Consider the following 22,636-nt stretch of genomic DNA (forward strand, 5'->3'; position numbering starts at 1 on the left):
AGGTTTGATGGGTCGTCTCTTGGTGTCCGATCACGCCTTAAATTGTTATACGAGAACTGCGAAAGTTATCAAACATTGCTATTAAATGCTGCTAAAAACGGCAATCATAATATTGTATCTAAGCTTTTATTCAGGCGCGTAAAAAAGTTTTTGTCTAAAATTGTAGGACTGCGTGTAAAATTGGATATTATTAGTTTATGTTCGCCGATAATTATTAATTATTATAGTCTAAGTACATTTTTAAAAGAGTCTGTTTGAATTTCTGAAAACACTATGATATTATTAGGTAGTTACCTACCTATATTTGGTGTGTAAATGTAACTTGTAAAAAAACGAGGCCATAAATCCTTGGCGATTTCAATTGCGATTATTTTTTCAGTTTATGCAGGACATTATTACTGGGCATAGGTAATACCTACATAATATAGAAAACTTTTTTTAAAAAGGCCAACCTTTATTATAATTCTTAATCTGAAGTAAATTAAATAAAAAGCAATAATCAATAAAAATGTTTATATTAATTCTACATAATAAATAGGTACCTGCAAAGCTCCATTCTTTCAACAAGGCATTAACTTTAATTATTTAATAATATCAACTATGGTTAAACTGGAATATGTGAATATCCAAAAGTTACGATAATATCTGGAACATTTGCAGTTTGTTGTTTTTAGGGTTCCGTACCTCAAAAGGAAAAATGGAACCCTTATAAGATCACTTTGTTTTCTGTCTGTCTGTCTGTCAAGAAACCTACAGGGCACTTCCCGTTGACCTAGAATCATGAAATTTGGCAGGTAGGTAGATCTTATAGCTGACATTTGGGGAAAATCTGAAAACCGCGAATTTAGGGTTAGATCACACAAAAAAAATTAAATTGTGGTCATGAACTAATAGTTAGTATTTTTAACTTTCGAAGTGAGTGAGAAAGGTCTTCACCTGTACATTCTAAAACAGATTTTTATTTATTTTTATTCATCATAGTTTTAGAATTATCATGCAAAATGTCGAAAAAATACGACTGTAGTACGGAACCCTCATTGCGCGAACCTGAGTCGTTCTTGGCCGGTTTTTTAAAATACATTCTATTTTCCAGAGTTCACGTTATGATAATTAATTTAAGTAAATAGAAAATGTTTTACACCAGCCATAAACTTAATACTAAAATAATCTTTGAGGTAAGTAAAGTAAGTATGTCTTCTATGCGCATTATAGTATAAAACTTAGACACACTTTACTCGTGATGGAGACAGGATACAGAACAGTTCAGAAAATACAAACAATAAACTGGTACATAGATTATTTTGTTAGACAAGAATACAGGCATTGCTGATTTACTAATCATGTGATTAATGCAAAGGGGTCACGATCATCAGCAATGAGGAAACGTCTATAAAGAATGAATTGCAATCAAAGAATAGAGAAGATGATATCAGTGTAAACGGCTTTTTCGAACACTCCCCGTCATAGAGTCGAGAGAGTTATATACCTACAGCGTTAGTTTTAGTATACGCAAGAACCGAAACACGTGTCAAATATTTTTACATAAAGAATAAATATACAAATTTTCAACAATATATTTTAACTAGCTTCTGCTGGCGGCTTCGCCTGCGTGGCCTCAGGAAACAAATGGTTTTTTTTTTTGGAATTTTATATAATATAGATAGATATAGATAGATTATAAATTATAGATTATAGATTATTTAAAGCTAATAATCTAAATACCAATTTTCACGTCCCTAACTTCAAAACATAGGACTTTCATATAACCTTCTAACCCCTATTTCATCCCTTTAGGGGGGGGGGGGATTTTCTCATAGTCGTTTCTTAGCTGACACCTAACCTCAAGAAAAAACCTATTTTCCTTAGTTAATAATATCAATAATTAAAACTTTCCCATACAATCTTTCATCCCCTATTTTACCACCCTTATGGGCAAATTTTCCAAAAATACTGAAACACATATTTCTTCATTTGTGACTGGAAACCCAAATACCAATTTTTATGCAAATAACTTGAAAAATTACCGACTTTCATACAAACTTCCATCCCCCATTTAACCCACTTAGGGGTGGAATTTTGAAAAATCCTTTCTTAGTGAATACCTACTCTTTACAAAGAATATTCCCTCCAAATTTCATGTCTTTAGGACCAGCGGTTTAGGCTGGGCGTTGACATATATTATGTCAGTCAGTCAGTCAGGACTTTGAATTTTATATATAGTATAGATGAAAACTTACGAACTTGCGCGCTCCCGCTCGCACGGCTCGAATCAGCTGGTGCATGCAGTCATTCAATTAGGTGTTCAAACTTGCAGGATTTGAAGTATTTTTTGGTCAAAATATACCCCGTAGTAAAAATTATTGCAATCGATTCAGTTACTGATTCTGAACAAACTACTTTCAGGTTTTGCGTGTATTAAAATAAACGTTGTACCTATATAAAGTTAAGAAATTTTACTCCTCTACCAATTTTTCGCTGTCGGGCATCGTTGGCTCCTGTCTCGGTACTAAATAAACTTTTAAGACTATCACAATCATACATTATGTCTAAAAATTAAATAGCTCAGTCACATCAATTTCTGCTGCATTCTCAATAACCTCATCTCTTGTTCAGCCGGTACCAGAGGCTGGTACATGTCAGGATGTGCATCAGTACTGTAGTGCTAAGTACTATCGCCATGTTGGCACCAACGTCAACTGAGGTAATGTCCATTTCTTGTAGGAATTTGCTCGGCGTTATGTAGTGGCAGTACTCTGAGAAAGAAGAATTCTCTGTTTGTATTTCACTTTTCATTTTATTATAAACCAGATGATGCCGTGACTTCGTTTATGTTACTATGTTATTTACGTTTTTTAAAATCCCATGGAACTCTTCAATTTTCCGGGATAAAAAGTATGTTCTTCCCCGGGATATAAGCTAACTTTGTACCAAATTTCATCAAAATCGGTTACACAAAAGCAGTGTGTGAAGTTTGCCAATCCGTACTTCTGGCTGGCTAAACCCTTCTCATTCTGAGAAAAGATCCATGCTCAGTAGTGAGCCAGCAATGGGTTAATTATGATGATGATGATTATTTAAGTTGTGGTCAGGTGTTCATCATTACATAGGTACGTATATGACATGTCTAGTGCAAGGCCGCTTTGTCAGTCAGTTACCCCCTAAGAGCGGCTACGCACTCATCCGATCCGAGTCCGTGAAAATACGGATATAAAATCTCGGACCGAACTCGGATATTGCTTACGCATCAATCCGATCTCTGCTCCAAATCCAAGCTATTCAGTGGTCTTCTTTGACATATTATCTACGTCATACGTCCGATTTGACTCCGAGGCACGTCCGAAATTTTTTCACGGATGACGGAGAGAACGCCGGAAATCACAGCTATATACGTATTTTCACGGATTTGGATCGGATGCAGTGCGTAATCGCTCTACCAGTAAAATCTTAACATCAAAAGCCATTTTAAGCATCGTTTACCATCAGGAATGATTTCAGCCAAGCCAGCCTATACTTATATTCCAGAAACAAACATTTATAAAATTAAACTTTTAATAATACCTTTAGCGCAATGCATTTTCGTTCTATTAAACCCATATATAGAATGCACTGCAACATGAAACCCGGCTCTAAAGTAGGAGGCATGGTGAAGCCACTTGAAGGCGTAAGGCGTATCTCTCAGGGCAAGGCAGAAGCCAAACACGGAGAACAGGCAGGCAAGCACTGGGCCTATGAATACTGCAATCTGAAACAATAAGGGGAATATTGATACTTATAGCATTTGGTCCTAAGAGCGTTCCATTCTAGCTCTGATTAGTTAGCTAATACAATATCTATTACACTGTACAACACAAATCAAATACTATAGTTTCCTATCGAAGGTAGGCAACCATCAAGGCTGACTGGATTTTGCTAACCACTGCCCTAAAAATGTTGAACAACTGACGATTTTAATACAGGACATTCGTCTGCGTCCAGATTTTTGTTTGCTCTTTATATTTAAAATCTTGTGTTTTTTCAAAACTATAATTTGCTGACATAAAAAGTCTTCACGATGTCAAGCTATCTCTATGACAAATGTCAGGATCTGTTTATCACTGAAGCAGGCCGCGGAGCGGGAACGAGAGCTGGACGCTCCGTAGAAGACAGAGGAGAAGAAGGAGACATTATGCTCACCTTCTCTCGCCTTAGGTATTCGGGGTAAACCTGTGCCGGTTCAGCGTCGGGACGTCTCAGTCGCATCCGATATCCGGGATCCTGAGACGTCTTATACTTGACGCGGACGGTAACGCTGGATTTTTTTGTGGATATGCTGTAGTGTGCCAGTGAATCTCAGTGCCAATGAGTCCCACATACCCGCTTTTGTGCGGGATGCATAATTGCATATTTACCAGCGGAAAGAAAAAGATCTGTTCAGCGGTTTGGTCGTGACAAGGTAACAGTTAGATAGACTTACTTTCGGTAATATATTGTATGGTTTCGGGCATAGTTTACCTTAGTAGGCGTGTTAGACCCGATGAAGTAACCCCAAGCTTGCGCGCAGAGAGAAGTGGCGACAACAGTGGCAAGGAATAAAGTGGCTCGCGTCGGCTCCAGAGGATTATCGGTCAGCCAGTAAGACAATACCACGTAGGATACGCATGATATCATCTGTAATAACAATTAATATTATTTAATTCTTGTTTTTATCGACCTTATTAAATAGATCCAAAGATCAGATCAAGATATAGATACGCAACCCGACTGGAACCTAATAATATAAGACATGTTGGTCGGAATCGTGCTAAACTAGCTGGTATATAGCACTTTGTTAGGCGGCAGACATATTACTGTGTTATGTTTTGTGGCTGAGCACGATTTGGAAGAGACTTGATCAATCGCGCCTCGAACGCCTGCAAGGCCGGCACGGCAACGCATCGGCAGTTCCTCTGGTGCCGCAAATGTTCATGGGTGGCAATAATCACTTAATATCAGGTGACCCATCAGCACGTTTGCTCGCTATCGCTATAGAAGTATAAATAATTCTAAGAATTACTTAGTACTTAAAATTTCTTTGATAAAAAGTAAAACTATTATCTATCGTCGCGTCTCGACCCAGCACAACACAGTAATGGTTTGCACCTTTACGTGTCCAATCACTCTACTCCACATTTGATACCCTTGAATGAGCTTCAGTTTCTTAACACCCTGCTATACCCTATCCGCGTAATGAAGTTATAATATAGCGCTCTCTCTACCTAATCCCATACAAAACAGAGAAAGCGCTATACAAACTTCATTTCGCGGATAAGTTAGTATAGCGCTCTCTCTGTTACGTACCCATACAAAATGATAGAGCCAAACAGGGAGTGCGCTATATTAAATTTATTCCGCGGATAGGGTAAAGTAGAATGATTCAACTCATTCATGGTCTCTTCTGAAAAACTCTACGTAATTTGAGATTCAAGTCATATTGGTACAGAGTGTAAGCGACGCGACCTGTCTTTTCTAAAAATTTATAAAGTATACCTACTGAACATTTTGATTTCTAATTTGTGTGGGAATGCGTGCAATATCGCCTTAATAGATGAAAAGATGCCTTGGATCGTTGATTCAACTCTGCGCTAATATGCCTTGAAGATAAATATTAAACATACCTGAAAGGGTAATTCCACTGCTAAGATTGAAAATATGTACGGGCCCAAAGAATACCATCGATTGAAGTATTCGCCTTTCAATATGTCCATCTCCAATGGAACTGAGAAATAAATAAAAATACTTATTAATAGTTATCATAAAATATGATGAGTTGTTCATAATGATGATGATAAAGAAGTAGTACTCACAGGATAACGTGACAGACATTTTGCCGGTGTATACGACGAGGAGCATAGAGCCGTACAAATACACATAGTTTCCGAGCACACTGCTCGCTTCGCTCCCGACGCCGAGGTAGAGGTAGCCGAAGATGAGAGCGATCACCACGTGGGCCGCTACCCGGTACATAAACAGTGACTGTTGAAGAAAAAAAATTAAAATGAGCTTTTGTTTCTTGATCAACAGCTTTTCGTTCTTTCGCTAGGTAGGCCAGTCAATAGAGCTAGCTACTACCTCGCATTAAATTTCCGATCCAATTTTAATTTTATTTTAAATAACAGACTGACTGACTGACTGATCTATCAACGCACAGCTCAAACTACTGGACGGATCGGGCTGAAATTTGAAATTATTGAAAATTTAACCCCTAAGGGGGTGAAATAGAGGTTTAGGGATACGCCCATTTGTCAAAGGGTTTTTGGCCACAGTAAATCCATCAATGAAATTAATTAAAGGATCTAGGACTGAGCTCACAGATCAAGAAACAAGCACTATTTTGGACATATAACTCGGAGGAACTTTTGTAAACCTTTTTGTGTTGTGTTTTCTCAGTAAGAATTATTGCAATATCTACATTGACAAGATTGTCATTACGAGCGCAATTAGTTGATGAGTGTCTTTTAATTACGCCGGAGTGTTACGCACAAACCGTTAGGAGCAATATTTCAGTCATTAAATAAGTTTTTTTTAGTATTCATAACATCAATGGATAAATTTTGGTCAAGAATGGGCGTTTCCCTTTGTATAGTCTCCGCGAACAAAGTCGCGAGCATAAGCTAGTTAAGTATAAAAATAAAAATGGATGTGCAGAAAGACATATAGAAGAAAAAGCAAAAACTATCTTATCACTGTATAGCGACAGGAAGTGGTCCCTAAGTTTCTTTTTAAGGAAGACTATCATCTATAATGTCAATGTCTGGAACTTTATTGATACTGTTAACAGATGCTGAGGCCCCTAGATTTGTTTTTGAAACATCAGCTTTAAAAGACAATTTTTTACACGGCTATATGGCCTAGGTATAACTAATCTTAAAATACACAGAAAAACTTTTGACAGCTCTATAAGAAAATTGAAGTTAGTTTTAAAATTACTCACTTAAACTACGTACCTATACTTATCCAATTGCGACATTGGAATATGCGTCATAATGATAGCAAAAACCATACCTATTATTATAATATTTTGTGTAAGTAAATATTTTTTGTGGAGTTTGAACTATCATTTAGTGAATAATAACAATTTAATTTAATACCATAATTAAGTAGGAAGTTTATCAACATTACGTTATTATTATTATAATAATAATTCAATGCTTATAAACCGAAACGTGAAATATATAGAAGATTAATATCATGAATTAAGAGTCCGTGAGGCCAGACCTTCGTTATTTTTCGTTACTCACATAATTTCTTGTTGTCATCAAATAATTCCTGTATAATAGTATCCAAGTCTGTAGCAAGTAGCCGGATGGCCTGTAGATGTTCTTTGAGAATTTCTTCTGATATTTTACATTACTTCTAAGTTCTTTGTCCTTCAATTCCGTATCAATACCTTGAAAAATAGAAAATAAAACATACTTTTAACATTCTACTTATTAAACTTTTAATTTTTTTCGTACCAAAAAAAGTAACAATGTGAAAAAATAATAATTTTTAATTATAGGCTTACACTTATTGACTACAATCTCTCCAAAGTCCAAATACTTAGTAGGTTCCTGGCCTGCCTAGCTAGTGCTTATATTTTAAATGAACAGAGATTCGCAGAGACAATTTTTCCCAACAATCTTACTAGGACATAACATAATATAGATCAACTTACTTAGAGATCTAGAAAAAGATGGTATAACGGGCACGCTGTCTTCCCAATTCCTGGAGGTAGATTCAGGGTTGTACTGCTGTATGGTGTTAGCAATGCTGTCTATAGATGTACCATATTCACCTGATGCCACTTCCATTACTGAAAATGAGAGAATAAGTATTATAATTACAAAAATTTTTGGAGACCATCTGTATAGAGTTAACAAAATTCACACAAAGTCCAGAAATCGTTATAAGTAAGTATATAAACAGAACAAAATATACGCATCGGTTAAAGAACCTCGTCCTTTTTGGGAGTTAATTCTAACTGTAATGTGTCGAGGTTTGAAGTGCCATTATTAACGAAGGCTGTTGTTTTACGTCGGAGCAACACCATGCGACAATGCGGAATGCTAGAAATGGAAACATTAATTTGCAGTATCCACTAGTGTGTATATTTTATATCGAAACATCGTGTATTGGATTAATACGATACGACAGTTTGTTGACGATTCTTGCTACATTTAATGATTTTAAATTTTATTGTTCCATGCGGCGATCTCGCATGCTGCAATGTCTCAGTGTGTTGCTTTGGTGTAAATGTAGCTTTACTTTTGGTTGAATTACTAGCATCACAATTTATAAGTTCCGCAAATTGCTAATGCCCGTGGCCGCCATTTTAGTGACGTCAGCGCTAGACTTAAGTTTCGAGCTGATGGTATATTTTTACTTATATATACGTCAAATGACGTCAAAATAACGTCATTTCGATGTTAATGAGACAAAGTTCCAGCGCAACAGCAATTTGCGGGACTTATACCTACAAGAAAATAGCTTTAGAGTGCAAAAATATCTTAGCTAACTAGGTTGCGTACGTAAACACTAGTGACTAGAGTCATCAGTTGATTTAGTTACTGTACACTTTTATTAAGGCCACACATGGAGTAGGTATCTGTGTCATATTTATTTTGTGAACAATACATTCAAGTGCACTCGGCTCGATTCCAATGCCAAAGAAGCATTATTGACTTACAGACAGAGTCGGTTAAAAATAGAAAATTAACTTATTAATCCAACATTTCAAAATATTTAAACATGAATCCCTAGGTACCTATCTAATCAATACTTCCATACTTTATATTATTAGGGTTCCGTACCTCAAAAGTAAAAAAGGAACCTGTCGTGTCTGTCAAGAAAACCTATAGGGTACTTCCCGTTGACCTAGAAACATGAAATTTGGCAGATAGGTAGGTGTTATAGCACAAATAAAGGCAAAAAATCCGAAAACCGTGAATTTGTGGTTACATCACTAGAAAAAATTAAAATGTGTTCATGAACAAAGAATTAGCACAGTTTTTTAGAATTTTCCATTTTCAAGGTAAGATAAGTATATACCGAGTGGGGTATTATACTTAATACCTCACCTCCCTCCCTTTGACGACCTCCCTGGCGCAGTGGTGAGCGCTGTGGTCTTAATAGTGGGAGGTCCCGGGTTCGATTCCTGGCAGGGGTTTGGATTTTTATAATTTCTAAATTTCTGGTCTGGTCTGGTGGGAGGCTTCGGCCGTGACTAGTTACCACCCTACCGGCAAAGCCGTGCCGCCAAGCGATTTAGTGTTCCGGTACGATGCCGTGTAGAAACCAAAGGGGTATGGGTTTAATAAAAACTGCCATACCCCTTCCAGGTTAGCCCGCTATCATCTTAGACTGCATCATCACTTACCACCAGATGAGATTGCAGTCAAGGGCTAACTTGTATTTGAATAAAAAAAAAATATGAAAGAGCTTTACTTGTACAATCTAAAAAAGATTTTTATTGATTTTTAAGCATGGGTACTTAATAGTTTTTGATTTATTGTCTGTCTTGTAGCATTTCACAGACCATCCGCTTTAACGGTTTTGACGTTTGGTACAGAGATTAGGGTTATTTTGAGGAATTTGTCCGTAACATAAATACATAGGTACGTATATGAATTATTGATAAACCGGTAAAGAAACATGGATTAGTCTCACGTTTCTAAAGGGAAGTTAGAGGAGGAAATATGTGTGAACAAATCACATTAAGAGATCTATCTACAATGCCTACTTATTTACATTGAAATTATTTTGCTTTACATCTATCTGTCCTCGTCACTTTGTAATGAACATTGAATATTAATAAGTATATAAGCTATACATAAAACTTGTTGCAAACTACTGCATGTTTGTTAAGAAGATAAAAAAGATTATTATTATACTCTCATTTATTTATTCTTCTCATTTTTATCATATTTTAAAAAAAAACAACAAACAATAAAATAACAGGAACAACAAAAAATAAAATAAAATAAAATAAACAACAGAATATAAAGTAACAGAAACAACAAACGATAGAATAACAGAAACAACAGAAATTAAAATAACAAGAACAATAAAAATTAAAGTAACAAGAAAAAAAGAAAAAAAAATTTATTAAAAATATGATAAAATGGATCCCACTAGCAGCGGGCTAGGATCCAAGCTGAAAATGGTCAGGGCCCCAGAGTGAGGAACCTCCTCACAATGCGTGCCGTCTCAAGAACCACTGCCATCTGTATCTTACCCTTGATCCAACAATTAAGCGATAGTTTCTTAAGATGTTGGTCGAAACTATTCGCAATAAGACCATGGACTGATACAACTATCGGTACAATAACCGTTGAGTCAACACTCCACATGGCGGTAATCTCGTGAGCCAGGTCCAAGTATTTTGATACTTTTTCCTTTTCTGCTTTCACTAGGTTTTTTTATTTTATTATTATTTTTTGACTCTCATTTATTTATTTTTCTCATTTTTATCATATTTTTAAAAAAACAACAAACAATAAAATAACAGAAGCAACAAAAAAATAAAAATAAAATAAAATAAACAACAGAATATAAAGTAACAGAAACAACAAACGATAGAATAACAGAAACAACAGAAATTAAAATAACAAGAACAACAAAAATTAAAGTAACTGGAACAACAAAAAAAAACAATTATTAAAAATATGATAAAATGGATCCCACTAGCAGCGGGCTAGGATCCAAGCTGCCAATGGTCAGGGCTCCAGAGTGAGGAACCTCCTCACAATTATTATTATTAGTAAGTATTATATAAATTGTGTTTATTTCTATTGAAAAAGAAAAGTAGGTAGGTAATATGTAATTTGCATAAGCTTGTGGAACATTGTAACAGCAATTTGTATAATCTTACTAATAAAATTAGTAATTAGTACAATGTAGCATGTAAAGAAAATATGAGAACATGACATGTATGTACATTGTACATATTATGTACATATATTTTCTCGTGGTAGTTGGAGTTTTGTTTTGAACATAAAACAAACCCTATTTGATAAATAATTAATCAGGAAAATTCATTGCGTAGTACCTAGTAGGACGTAAGTACTGTAGGTAGCTGGTATAGTGTAATCAGGTCATCAGACTTAGAAACAATACAAAATTATAAATAATTCCAATGCCACATTGCCGTAACGATAAGTAATCAAAGGTTAGGTATTGGAAGCCTACACCTACTGTGTATATAGCCTTATTAGAAAACGTTTATGGCCGATAAATATTTTATGGGCTTTTCATTAAAATGCTTCATCATGTTTTGTACAGAAATCGATTGAATAATATAATATGACTAAGTAATATCTATATTTCTATACTAATATTATAAACAGGTAATGCCGTTAAGTTTGTTTGTAGGGGGTAATCTCTGGAACTACTGAACCGATTTTGAAAATTCTTTCACTAATAGAAAGCTACATTATTCCTGAGTAAAATAGGCTCTATTATATACATGAGGGCGAAGCCGCGGGGATGAGCTAGTTATTAATATGACAGTTCGCCTGTTTGCTACTCCCAATGACTCAACCGATTTGGCAGTGGAATGGAGGTCGGAAAAGAAATAAAAATACAAAAGTTCCCCTATAGCGGATAGCTATAAGTAGTAGCCGGTAAGAAATATTGTACATCGACCTTTAGAATGAGATTTCAGTTTTGTATTGACAAATACTTTAATGTACAAAATTTTGTCTCAATCGGTTAAATGGATTGGCCGTATAAAGGTAGCAAATATACAGACACCCTTTCGCACTTTTGTATTGATGATGAGTAGGTACTTACAGAAATCGGCTGGGTTATGATAGGGCGGGCATCGCAGTCCTGCACTATTCAGCGCCGGCAAGAGCTGTTCCCTCGGTCCTGAGTATAAAGTGTTCCCGGCTGCTAGACAGTAGATTGAGTCTATTTTCTCGAACATTAAGGCTGAAGGTTGATGGATCGTTGCCACAAGCGTTCGCCCGCCTCGAGCTAAGCCGCTGAGAAGAGCGATGAGAGAAGTTGACGATGAGGAGTCTAGGCCGCTGCAATTAAATCAATTAAACAAATTCAAACTCAAATTATTTATTCAAAATAGGTAAAATTTTACGCTTACTGATGGTCAAAATTGTTAATTTGTAAGATGATAATATTAAAGTGGTGATAGTAATTAATACGTACTTAAAACTAAAGCGACGAGGGTTGCAAACGCACCCAGGTCTGAGAAGAACCCACATAACAAGCTCAGCCGGGTATTTTTTTTATGATCACCACTTTACAAAATCACTTAAAATTATTAGAATTAATAAATAACAAAGCTGTTAAGCAACTCATTCTCAAGCTTTCTTATCATTCAAATCAACTTTAAAAAAATCTGTAGACAAGGAACGAAAAGCTTAATCTACAATAATCCGCTGAACCAGACAAATCTGTATAGTGCATAGGTACCTAGATTTGACTCGATATGCGTCGAGTGTGTTTTAACCTTTTGGGGGATTTGTGTGGCGCTGCGTATTGCTTGCTTGGTGGCTGGCTGTTCCTGCGTGTTTAGCAGTGGGAGGACGGGAGGTGCATATCGCTTGCTGCATATTGCACCATACAGAATAGTCAGTTTCAGCGGATTATAGCATAGGTATTAATTAAGCTTTTGGCCCCTTGTATATCATGGACTGCCGCGTAGTAATTCTAGTAAAGCCTGCTTCTCACAAAATTTATAAAATCTGAAGCGTGATTATTATATTTATGTTACATGTTTGTTATTTCTTTTACACATGAAACGTTGTACATTGTATGTGAAAGGCGATGATCGTTGCAAACCCGTTCATACTTCTGTAGGATCGTCGTTCTCATTCGTTGCTGTGTAGGTAAATAATTTTTGTTTCCTGAATAAAAAGTTGCAACTCAGTCCACGCTGATTTAAATTTTCAAAAAATTCCGTAGGAACTCTTTGATTTGGAACAAGATGCGTGGTTATTTAGTGTGGGTCGCGTTCCGATAGAGCATTTTTAAGGGATTATGAGAGTAGTTATGGACAGCGTTACGCGTCGTTGCCAAACAACGTCGCTCTTTCTTGTGTTACCTTACCAGCAGTGAGCAGCCATTAGAGCCGTTAGAGTACCGCTATCCAGATATAACGGCCAAGAATAAGTAGGAAACCAGGGCGTAAAACCTGCGTAAAGCACTTTCGAACGTCGTACTGGTAATTCTCATTATGATCCCATGAAACAATTTCACACTATAATAGCCGAAATGCAATAGAGTTGGTTAAAAGTATCATAAAGGTTTTGGCTTAACTCTAGCGCGTTCCCCAACGCTTTCCATACAAACTTCTCTGTAGAGATTTAAATAAATAAATAAAATATTTATTATTCAATTAAACTTTTACAAGTACTTTTGAATCGTCAAATGCATCTTCTTACCACTGGTTCAATAATATGGGGTTTGGTTTTAAATATACAATAGGTACCTACCTTAATTATGTATTCTGAGACAATACTAGCCCGTGACTTCGTCCGCATAGATTTAGATTTTTAAAATCCCGTTGGAACTCTTTGATTTGAAAGTAGCCTATGTCCTTTCTCGGGATGCAAGCTAACTCTGTACAAAATTTCATTGAAATCGGTTTAACGGATGGGCCGTGAAAAACTAGCAGACAGACAGACACACTTTCGCTACTACTACTAAAATTAAGTATGGATAGACACTTACGTGGTGGGTTCATCGAGGAACAGTAATGATGGATCTGATAACAGCTCCAGAGCAACAGCGAGTCTTCTTTTCTGGCCCCCAGATAAATCTCTACACACTGTGCGTGACGTGCCACTTAGACCTAGCAGTGCGAGCATTTCGAACACCTACAAAAATATAAAAATCGGTCAAGTGCGAGTCAGACTTGCTCACGAATGGTTCCGTACCATCGTACACGAAATAACACTTTCTAATTTTTTTTATATTTTAATGTTGGCCATTTTGAAATATTTATTGTTTGTTGCGGCAATAGAAATACGAGAAATACACGTTCTATGGAAATTTCAGCTCTCTACATATTACGATTCATAAGATAGACAGACGGACGGACGGACAGTAGAGTCTAAATAATAGGGTTTCGTTGCACCCATCGGGTACGGAACCCTAAAACGTTTAATCTTAATGTCAAAAAAGAAATCGATGGACATTTTTAACGTAGCACGTCACACATAACTCAAACAGTTGGGTCTGGGCGCGGAGTTTCTCTCTAACAATAAACTCCCACCGATCATCATCATCGTCAACCCATCGACAGCCCACTACTGAGCGCAGGTCTCCTCTCAAAATGAAAAAGATTAGACCACAATTCACACCTTTGAGAACATTTTGAAGATCTCTCTGGTATGCAGGTTTCCTCACGATGTTTTCCTTCACCGTTAAAGCAAGTTATATTTTATTGCTTAAAACGCACGTAAATCCGAAAAGTTCCTGCCTGCGTGCCTGGGATCGAACACAGACCTCCTTAAATAACCCCCAATATATAGATAAAAACTTAAATTTACGTAGTCGAAGTTGTGGGAAAAAGCTAGTTATTTTTTAAACCTTCTACTTTCTTCTACCCAAGTAAAAGCAGTCCATTCTTCGACAATGACAACCTCCATCGATTATACCTATTACTAGCTTATGCTCGCGACCTCGTCCGCGTGGACTACACAAATCCCTATTTCACCTCCTTAGGGGTTGAATTTTAAAAAATCCTTTCTTAGCGGACGCCTTCGTCATAATAGATATCAGCATACCAAATTTCAGCCCGATCCGTCCAGTAGTTTGACCAGTCAATCAATCACCTTTTCCTTTTATATATGTAGATTTAAGATTTATTACTAAGTGGAACCCGATATGTGTTATGACTTATGGTTATGATGACTTAATAGTGAACCAGATCAAATCCGGTTTTTTTTGGTCCAAAATGTTACATAAATGACGCAATCCTAATAACCGCTGGAATAAAGTAATACCCAAACTTTCACTATAGCTAAGAATTTGTCATACTTTCTCTTTGCGTTCCTGGAAGGTGAAATCGGCCAATTTAAGAGCAGCAGCAAGAGACATCGATTCATAGACGGTTAGGTGTACACGGAGGTCATCATTCTGGCGGATGTATCTCGCGCCGCCGCGGCCGGTCGACTGAGAGGCACATGTGCACACTCCGTTCACAGTAATCTCACCTTTTGCACCCTTGGTTCTGGTGATAAATATAATTATTGGTTAGTTACCTTCCTAAGAGGGTATCTACTCTTATTAATAACTAGCTGACCTGCCCCAGCTTCGCTCGGGTTTCTTTAGAAAATCAAGTTGGACTTCCAAAAATCCTGAAATACGTATTTCTTCATTTGCGACCAAAACCCAAAAACCAATTTTCATGCAAATAACTTAAAAAAATGACGGACTTTCATACAAACTTCCATTCCCCATTTAGCTCACTTAAGGATGGAGTTTCGAAAAATCCTGTCTTAATGGATACCTACTCTTTACAAAGAACACACCCTAAAAATTTAATGTCTCTAGGATCAGCGGTTTAGGCTGTGCGTTGATATGTCAGTCATGACTTTGAATTTAAATAGAAGAAGACTATCAATTAAGAGATGTAAACCTACGCGCTCCTCCAGAGCTTTTCATACAAAAGATTGTATGTGATAAATTAGATAGATAACCACAATAATTACTTTACTTTAATTATTTAAATTCAGTAAGGGTAATAAATAGATATGTATTATAATTTATAGATATCGTATTCTAGGTAAACTAGTAAGGTAATTGAAATAAAAATAACTTATATTTGATGCGTATGAACAATATAAACGGAAAGTTCTCTCATGCGTGCTAACAGTGGATATTATTTGAATGCAGGTATTAGGGTATATTTAGACAGGCCACATCACAAGCAAATCAACAGCGGCAAAAATTGTTAACCTGTCGCGCTGCCACGCTAACGTGTGGTTGCAGTGTAGTTGCATTTGTACAGCGACAGCATTGATTTAGTTTTACGAAAGTAAATTGTCGATATTGACAACAGCCGAGCAAATTGTCATACGTCTGAAAGGTACTACCTACTATTCTTTTTAATGCTTAGACCATTGGCAAAGAAATTTTAAATTTATTTTGAGATTTCTTTTTTGATTATTTTTTTACATAAGACTTGCATTTTAAAAAAAACTAGAAAAATACAAAAAAATTAAACTAGTAAAATACAAATGAAGCGACAAAAATTTTTACAAGTGGGAAAATTTTGATACCTACAAGAGTTACGAAATACCTTGCCAATAGTCTTGATAATATTTATACCCATTACGCACGGCCGACTAGTCGCCCGGCAACTCAGTCGACGGCGACCGTCTACTTAGCGTTCGTGCCCTCGACATGTTTGTCGCTGTGGCATGGTATTGGCTGTGGCACGTCTAAAAGGAACGTTAGGTGTACTTACGAGTAACCGGCCAGGATGTTCAACAAAGTAGTTTTGCCGGCGCCCGACGGGCCCATGATGGCCGTCAGCTGCCCCGGTTTGAAGCATCCGTTTACGCCTTTTAATATTTTTTTCTTATCTGTAACAAAAATAACTTTAATTTATACCGATATAGGTATTTACATATTATTACTTTTAATTAGGGTATCTAGTTACTGGCCCGTGCGGTGCATCTACATCTACACTAATATTATAAAGAGGAAAACTTTGTTTGTTTGTTTGTTTGTTTGTTTGTTTGTTTGTTTGTTTGTTTGTTTGTACTGAATAGGCTCAAAAACTACTGGACCGATTTTAAAAATTCTTTCACCATTCGAAAGCTACATTATCCACGAGTAACATAGGCTATATTTTATTTTGGAAAAAATAGGGTTCCGTAAGATATTTGGGTTTTTCGGACACAAGGTGTAAAAAATCAACCAGAAAAGTTACTTATTTTGCGTACGCTGCCTAAACTATAAAAGATAGAACCATAAAATGTTCTAATTAATTGTAGATCTTATAAATATCTACAAAAAAGTCCGCGACACACTATACCCATCTATGTCGAGTGAGGCACAGCAACCATTTTTTTATTTAAAAATCTTGAATTTTTTTTGGACTACATTTAAACGCGTTTATTTTACTCATGCTATTAATCCTTATCAAAATAAATGATTTCATCACTAAGAACAGTTTATGGAGATAATATTTGGTCTTTGAATGATTAAAATTGGACGTTTGGTTTTGAAGTTATGGCGAAATTAAAATATTACGATTTCTGCTGCACGGCCCGATGTCGTTAAATTTGTTTGTAGGGGGTAATCTTTAGAACTACTGAACCGATTTTAAAAATTCTTTCACCAGTAGAAAGCTACATTATTCCTGAGTGACATAGGCTATACGGGATCTTTAAAAACCTAAATCTACGCGGGCGAAGCCGCGGGGATCAGCTAGTTATATATATAGTAAACAGTTCTTTTGGGTCATATATTCTGTCTGTCGCAGAACCGACGCGATGGGCTGCGCGACGGTGGATGGGGCAGACGTGGTCTAACTGAGTGTCTCACTGAATGGTAACCACTGCGATCATTTGAAATTGGTTGGTTCTACACAGCTGCTCCACTGAGTTATATTAAAATATTTTTTTGTAGAAAACCTTCAATGGATTAAAAATAAATGTTAAATGAGCTCAGTGGCTGTCATTCAGTGTTAGACACTGAGTTAGCGAATCAGTATAAGCTAGAGTGAAGACCGCCTACCGGTAGTTAAGTGCAGTGTGCAATATTATGTGAATTGAAATACCCATTTCCAACTGCTGAGCCTTGCTGCTGCAGGGTTACTGGCTATTATTCTTATTTTTATATCTTTCGCTTTAAATATGTAAAAAAAACTGTTCAACATATCAACATCATTTTTAATAGTTACGAGTCAGCAATGCTTGCTCGTCGATTTTGTGACTTTATTTGTATAGTGATACGAGAAATTCAAGAAGTACCTACCTAGTACCTATCAGTAAGGAGATTACAGAGAACGCGGAATGCAGAACTCTGAATCTAGAAGTCTAATGGCTAAATAAAAACCTAAGTACCGGTTCTTCTAATGGTAATTGCCTTTCCGGCTTGAAACAGGCACATACATGGTTTCGTAATTTACAGGTATGCTTGAACGCGTTTCGTTGTTCTTTAAGGTCGCAAACGTCCACAAAAACGCATTTTTAGTTGGTATTATAATCTATTTTCCTGCTTCTCTGCTTGAAGGATGTGTACTTGCTGAGAGCGCATACATTAGTTGATTTTGCTGGGTAAGACATTGATTAAAGTCTCCAAGTTAATACACGGAGGGAACTTGATTCGGAAATGCGAATTTAGTCTAATCCGTGTCTTGGTTATGACACCGTATCAGTTATTTTTAGTACCTAGTTAAAATTAATAATATGTCTGTGTTTTAACCTATGTCGAAATAGTACATGTCTATACTCTTTCAATTGGTTAGCGGAAGGATCGGGAGCCCACCGCACTTATTGTTCGGTCCCAATGAAATCCTTGCCATTATGTGATGAATGAAAAGGGGGTCACGACTCTCAATAATAAGAAAGACGATGCAGAGACTAGACAGACAGAGAGACAGAAAAACGACTGATAGCTCTATGACGTGCTCATGTGAATATTTATTTTCAGGTTTATATTGAGAGCTATCAACGCACAGCTCAAACTACTGGACGGATCGGGCTGAACCATAAGAACCACTTTAAATTATCGATTCAAAGTACGTTATTGTGATGTGATGTCACATTCCATTATTTCATAGAATATCGCATACTAAGTGCGTGTTTTGACGTTTGATAAAAGTGCCTAACTGATTTGACTAGTTGTCAAATACCGTATTCCGAAAAGTTAGAAGTCCGGGATCGAACCCCCAAATAGAAGCCGAAGTTTTAACCACTAGGCTATTAAGTATTACCGCTTACGCAAACTGGTTATAACTGTAAAATTGTGTACCTACAGAAAAACAATACATTATTGTTCAGTATGCCTACATCTTATTTGCTGTGGTTTTAACCTTTTTACCCACGACCTCTATTTGTTTGAGCGAAACGACCCTAATGTGATTGACAGTTTGAAAATCATTAATCATGGTAAAGTTATGTTTTGTTGTGACGTTATCGTTAAAACCCATTCTAATCTTCTATACATATTTTAAAAAGATTTATCCTGACTGACTAACTGATCTATCTACACCCAGCTTATCCGCTAGGGTTGGATTTTTTTTTGTATGAAAGATTCTTCAAGTTATTTTCATGGAAATTGGTATTTGGGAAAGCCCAAATATCAATTTCCATGAAATATTAAAACGCGTCCGAAAAAAACGCGTAACTCAAAGGAGTTACGTGGTTTAGGATTTTTGGCAATTCTACCCCTATTTTCGCAATTCTCGAGCGAGATATTTTTTGCATCATAGTTTGAGTTATCGTGCAAAATGTCGAAAAAATACGACTGTAGTACGGAACCCTCGTTGCGCGAGCCTGACTCGCACTTGCCCGTTTTTTTATCACTATGACAGTGAATACAGAAAACATTACAGTCATCATGATCAACGTACGACCGGCTCACTACAGAACATGAGTCTCCTCTCAAATGAAAAGGGTTTTGACTATAGTCAACCACGCTGGCTAAGTGCGGATTGGCAAACTTCACAAACCTTTGATACCATTATGGAGAACTCTCAGGCATGTAGGTTGCCTCACGATGTTTTCCTTCTGATATTTAATTACTTAAAACGCACATAGCTCCGAAAAGTTAGAGGTGTGTGCCCGGGATCGAACCCCCGACCTCCGATTAGGAGGCGGACGTCTTCACCACAAGGCTATCACAGCTACTATTACAAGTACCTACTCAAATATTTTCCAAACAAAAAAGAGAGAAGTTCTTAGAGTGCGTTTATGTAACACTCCATGTTTACAAAAAAATGCCAGCTTAATATTACGAAAGCACAATTACCTACTTCCTGTATAGCTCAAAATGACTTAATCTTAGTAGATAAAAGTAGATAGCAGTCACTTATGTAATTCAATTAATCAATGTGATGTATCATAATGTTTCTATCACTAGGTGGCAGATGCGTACAGGATTTATATCTATAAGTTTCTTCTTATAGCCTATAACTTTAATATTTATTTTACATAAGTGTTATTTTTTATTTTCCTTGTATAAAGCCGTAAGACAGACATATTATTTTCCTTAAATTAATATTTTATCCATACCTAATGATTAATTATTTATTAAATCTAATATGTAAATATCATAATTAAGTATAGGGTTATAATATGTATATGCGATAAACGACTATGACGCGTGTGATAATGGACAGGCAATTTACGTCTATAATCCACATACTAAGCAATATTGTATACGAAAGTATGTCTGTCTGTCTGCTAGCTTTTGATGGACCATCCTTACATCCCGGGAATGTACATAGGCAATTTTTTATCCAGGAAAATCAAGGGGTTTCCACGAAGTTTTCAAGAATCTAAATCCACGCAGATGATGTCGCGGGCGTCTTCAAGTGCTGTCAATCACATACACTCTTATTAATAAACATAAACTACAGCGGTTTTAACTTTATTCCAAGTTGTAAGTCTGCAGTAGCTACATTTCGTATTAATAAACATAGAGTAAGGAGGAAGTAAAATAATGCGACTCTACTCTCGGCGTAAAATTTACTCCTTGGTGCCACATGGTTCAACGACTGACTAAGCATAATCTACGCACAAGTATGCAAATTTTGACCATCAGCCATAGCGTTTATGTTTGTTGTGTATGATAATAACCAATAAAATGATATTTGATTAATGATTTGTGTTTTCATATCATATAGAGTTGACCGTTATTGCGATTGAACGTATTACAGCCAAGTTACATTTTCCTTTCTCCAACACGAAAAGAGGCTTTCACTAAACAGGTATGTAGTTTACTCTTTCACTTTACACTGTAGATCGTGTATGCACATCGATATAAATGTCAAAATAATATGCCCAAGCGAACAAAATTTTTCACGGTTTTGGAACCAAATAAATCAGCGCCACCTCTTAGATACTAATAAACAATCCGTTTGAGATCCAGACGTCACTGAGGTTGCATTGGTGCTAAATAAACATTTTAGACCAATGAATCGGTGCCATTTTGCTTGATCAATGGCCCTGTCCTTACGAAGTATTATATACATATATCATATACATTGACTTATACAATATATTGTATAAGTCAATGTGTATGCATTTCTTGCATCGCGTAATACATAAAGACGCTGGTTAGCTTTGAATGTAATCATCATCATCATCATCATCATCATCTTCATGATCAACCCATCGCCGGCTCACTACAGAGAACGGGTCTCCTCTCAGATAGTAGAAGGGGTTTGGCCATAGTCTAACACGCTGGCCATGTGCGGATTGGTAGACTTCACACACACCTTTGAGAACATAATGGAGAACTCTCAGGCATGCAGGTTTCCTCACGATGTTTTCCAAGTGATATTTAATTACTTAAAACGCACATAAATCCGAAAAGTTACAGGTGCGTGCCCGGGATCGAACCCCCGAACTCCGATTAGAAGACTTATGAACCACTAATGAATATAATACCACTTTGTATAGTTTGTACTAGCTTATGCCCGCGACTTCGTCCGCGTGGACTACCCAAATTTTAAACCCCTATTTTACACCCAGGGTTGATCTTTAACTATGAGATTTTAACATAATATGCGCTTAATAAAAGATGTTTTACTGCTAATTGCAAAAATATTAACCACAAAACTTCTTTATAGACACTTCAAAACTGACAGACTTCAGGGGTTGAATTTTGAAAAAATCCTTTCTTAGCGGACGCCTACGTTATAATAGCTATCTGCATGCCGAATTTCAGCGTGATCCGTCCAGTAGTTTGAGCTGTGCGTTGATAGATCAGTCAGTCAGTCAGTCAGTCAGTCAGTTAGTCAGTCAGTCACCTTTTCCTTTTATAAATGTAGATGAGTGGAACATACTACAAGATATTATAATATTCTAACATGATAGAGTATATTATGTAGATTTTAAAAAAATTGATAAACAAAGCAGTCATTACAATTTTTTTTAATTGAGTCATCATAAAATTACTTTTCGTTTTGTTTCTAGGGTTCCGCATCTCCGGAGAAAAAAGGTGCGAGTCCGACTCGCACTTGACCGGTTTTTTACATAAGGCTCACATAGAAAAATATGCGTTGAACAACGTGTCCTGATTAGTAACTCAGTTGAATGACGTACAAAAATTGCGAATAATAAAGCTCGTTGTACATACATAGTTAGATACCTAACTAATGTTGTCGCATCATGAATGTTACCAACGATTGCTCTCATATTTCGGCCACATCATACGGCGGGGGGACGACAGCTTAGAAAAGCTCATAGTGACGGCCAACACTGAGGGCAAAAGACCGAGACTCCGCTCACCAACTAGGTGGTCCGACCAGCTAAAGGAGTCCAGCAGGTGTGGATTTAATCACATTGTAAAAATGGCCACCGACAGAAGCCGATGGAAACAGATAAGCCATTCGAGGGCAGTTTGCCAGGACCACGATCTTCAGCAATAAAGGAACGACCGGAGAGAGAGAGACAAAGAATAGACCCTCCAAATTTTATGTCTCTAGGACCAG

The 22,636-nt window shown here is 36.6% G+C and overlaps 1 protein-coding gene across 1 annotated transcript in view; it reads right to left on the minus strand.

Annotated features, from left to right (window-relative positions):
* Positions 1–499: 499 nt before the first annotated feature.
* LOC117984639 (ATP-binding cassette sub-family G member 1-like) overlaps positions 500–22,636 on the minus strand; it is a 44,571-nt gene continuing 22,434 nt past the window's right edge. Inside the window, exons 3-13 of the mRNA XM_034971262.2 lie at positions 16,433–16,550; positions 15,001–15,193; positions 13,690–13,835; positions 11,788–12,026; positions 7,673–7,810; positions 7,257–7,405; positions 5,823–5,991; positions 5,634–5,734; positions 4,492–4,647; positions 3,559–3,742; positions 500–2,753 (exon numbers count right to left, since the gene is read on the minus strand). Coding sequence (XP_034827153.1) covers positions 2,599–2,753; positions 3,559–3,742; positions 4,492–4,647; positions 5,634–5,734; positions 5,823–5,991; positions 7,257–7,405; positions 7,673–7,810; positions 11,788–12,026; positions 13,690–13,835; positions 15,001–15,193; positions 16,433–16,550 — 1,748 coding nt within the window. The 3' untranslated portion in view covers positions 500–2,598. The remainder of the gene's footprint in view (positions 2,754–3,558; positions 3,743–4,491; positions 4,648–5,633; positions 5,735–5,822; positions 5,992–7,256; positions 7,406–7,672; positions 7,811–11,787; positions 12,027–13,689; positions 13,836–15,000; positions 15,194–16,432; positions 16,551–22,636) is intronic.

Source organism: Maniola hyperantus, chromosome 8, assembly GCF_902806685.2.
Source record: "Maniola hyperantus chromosome 8, iAphHyp1.2, whole genome shotgun sequence".
Taxonomy (NCBI): Eukaryota; Metazoa; Arthropoda; class Insecta; order Lepidoptera; family Nymphalidae; genus Maniola; species Maniola hyperantus.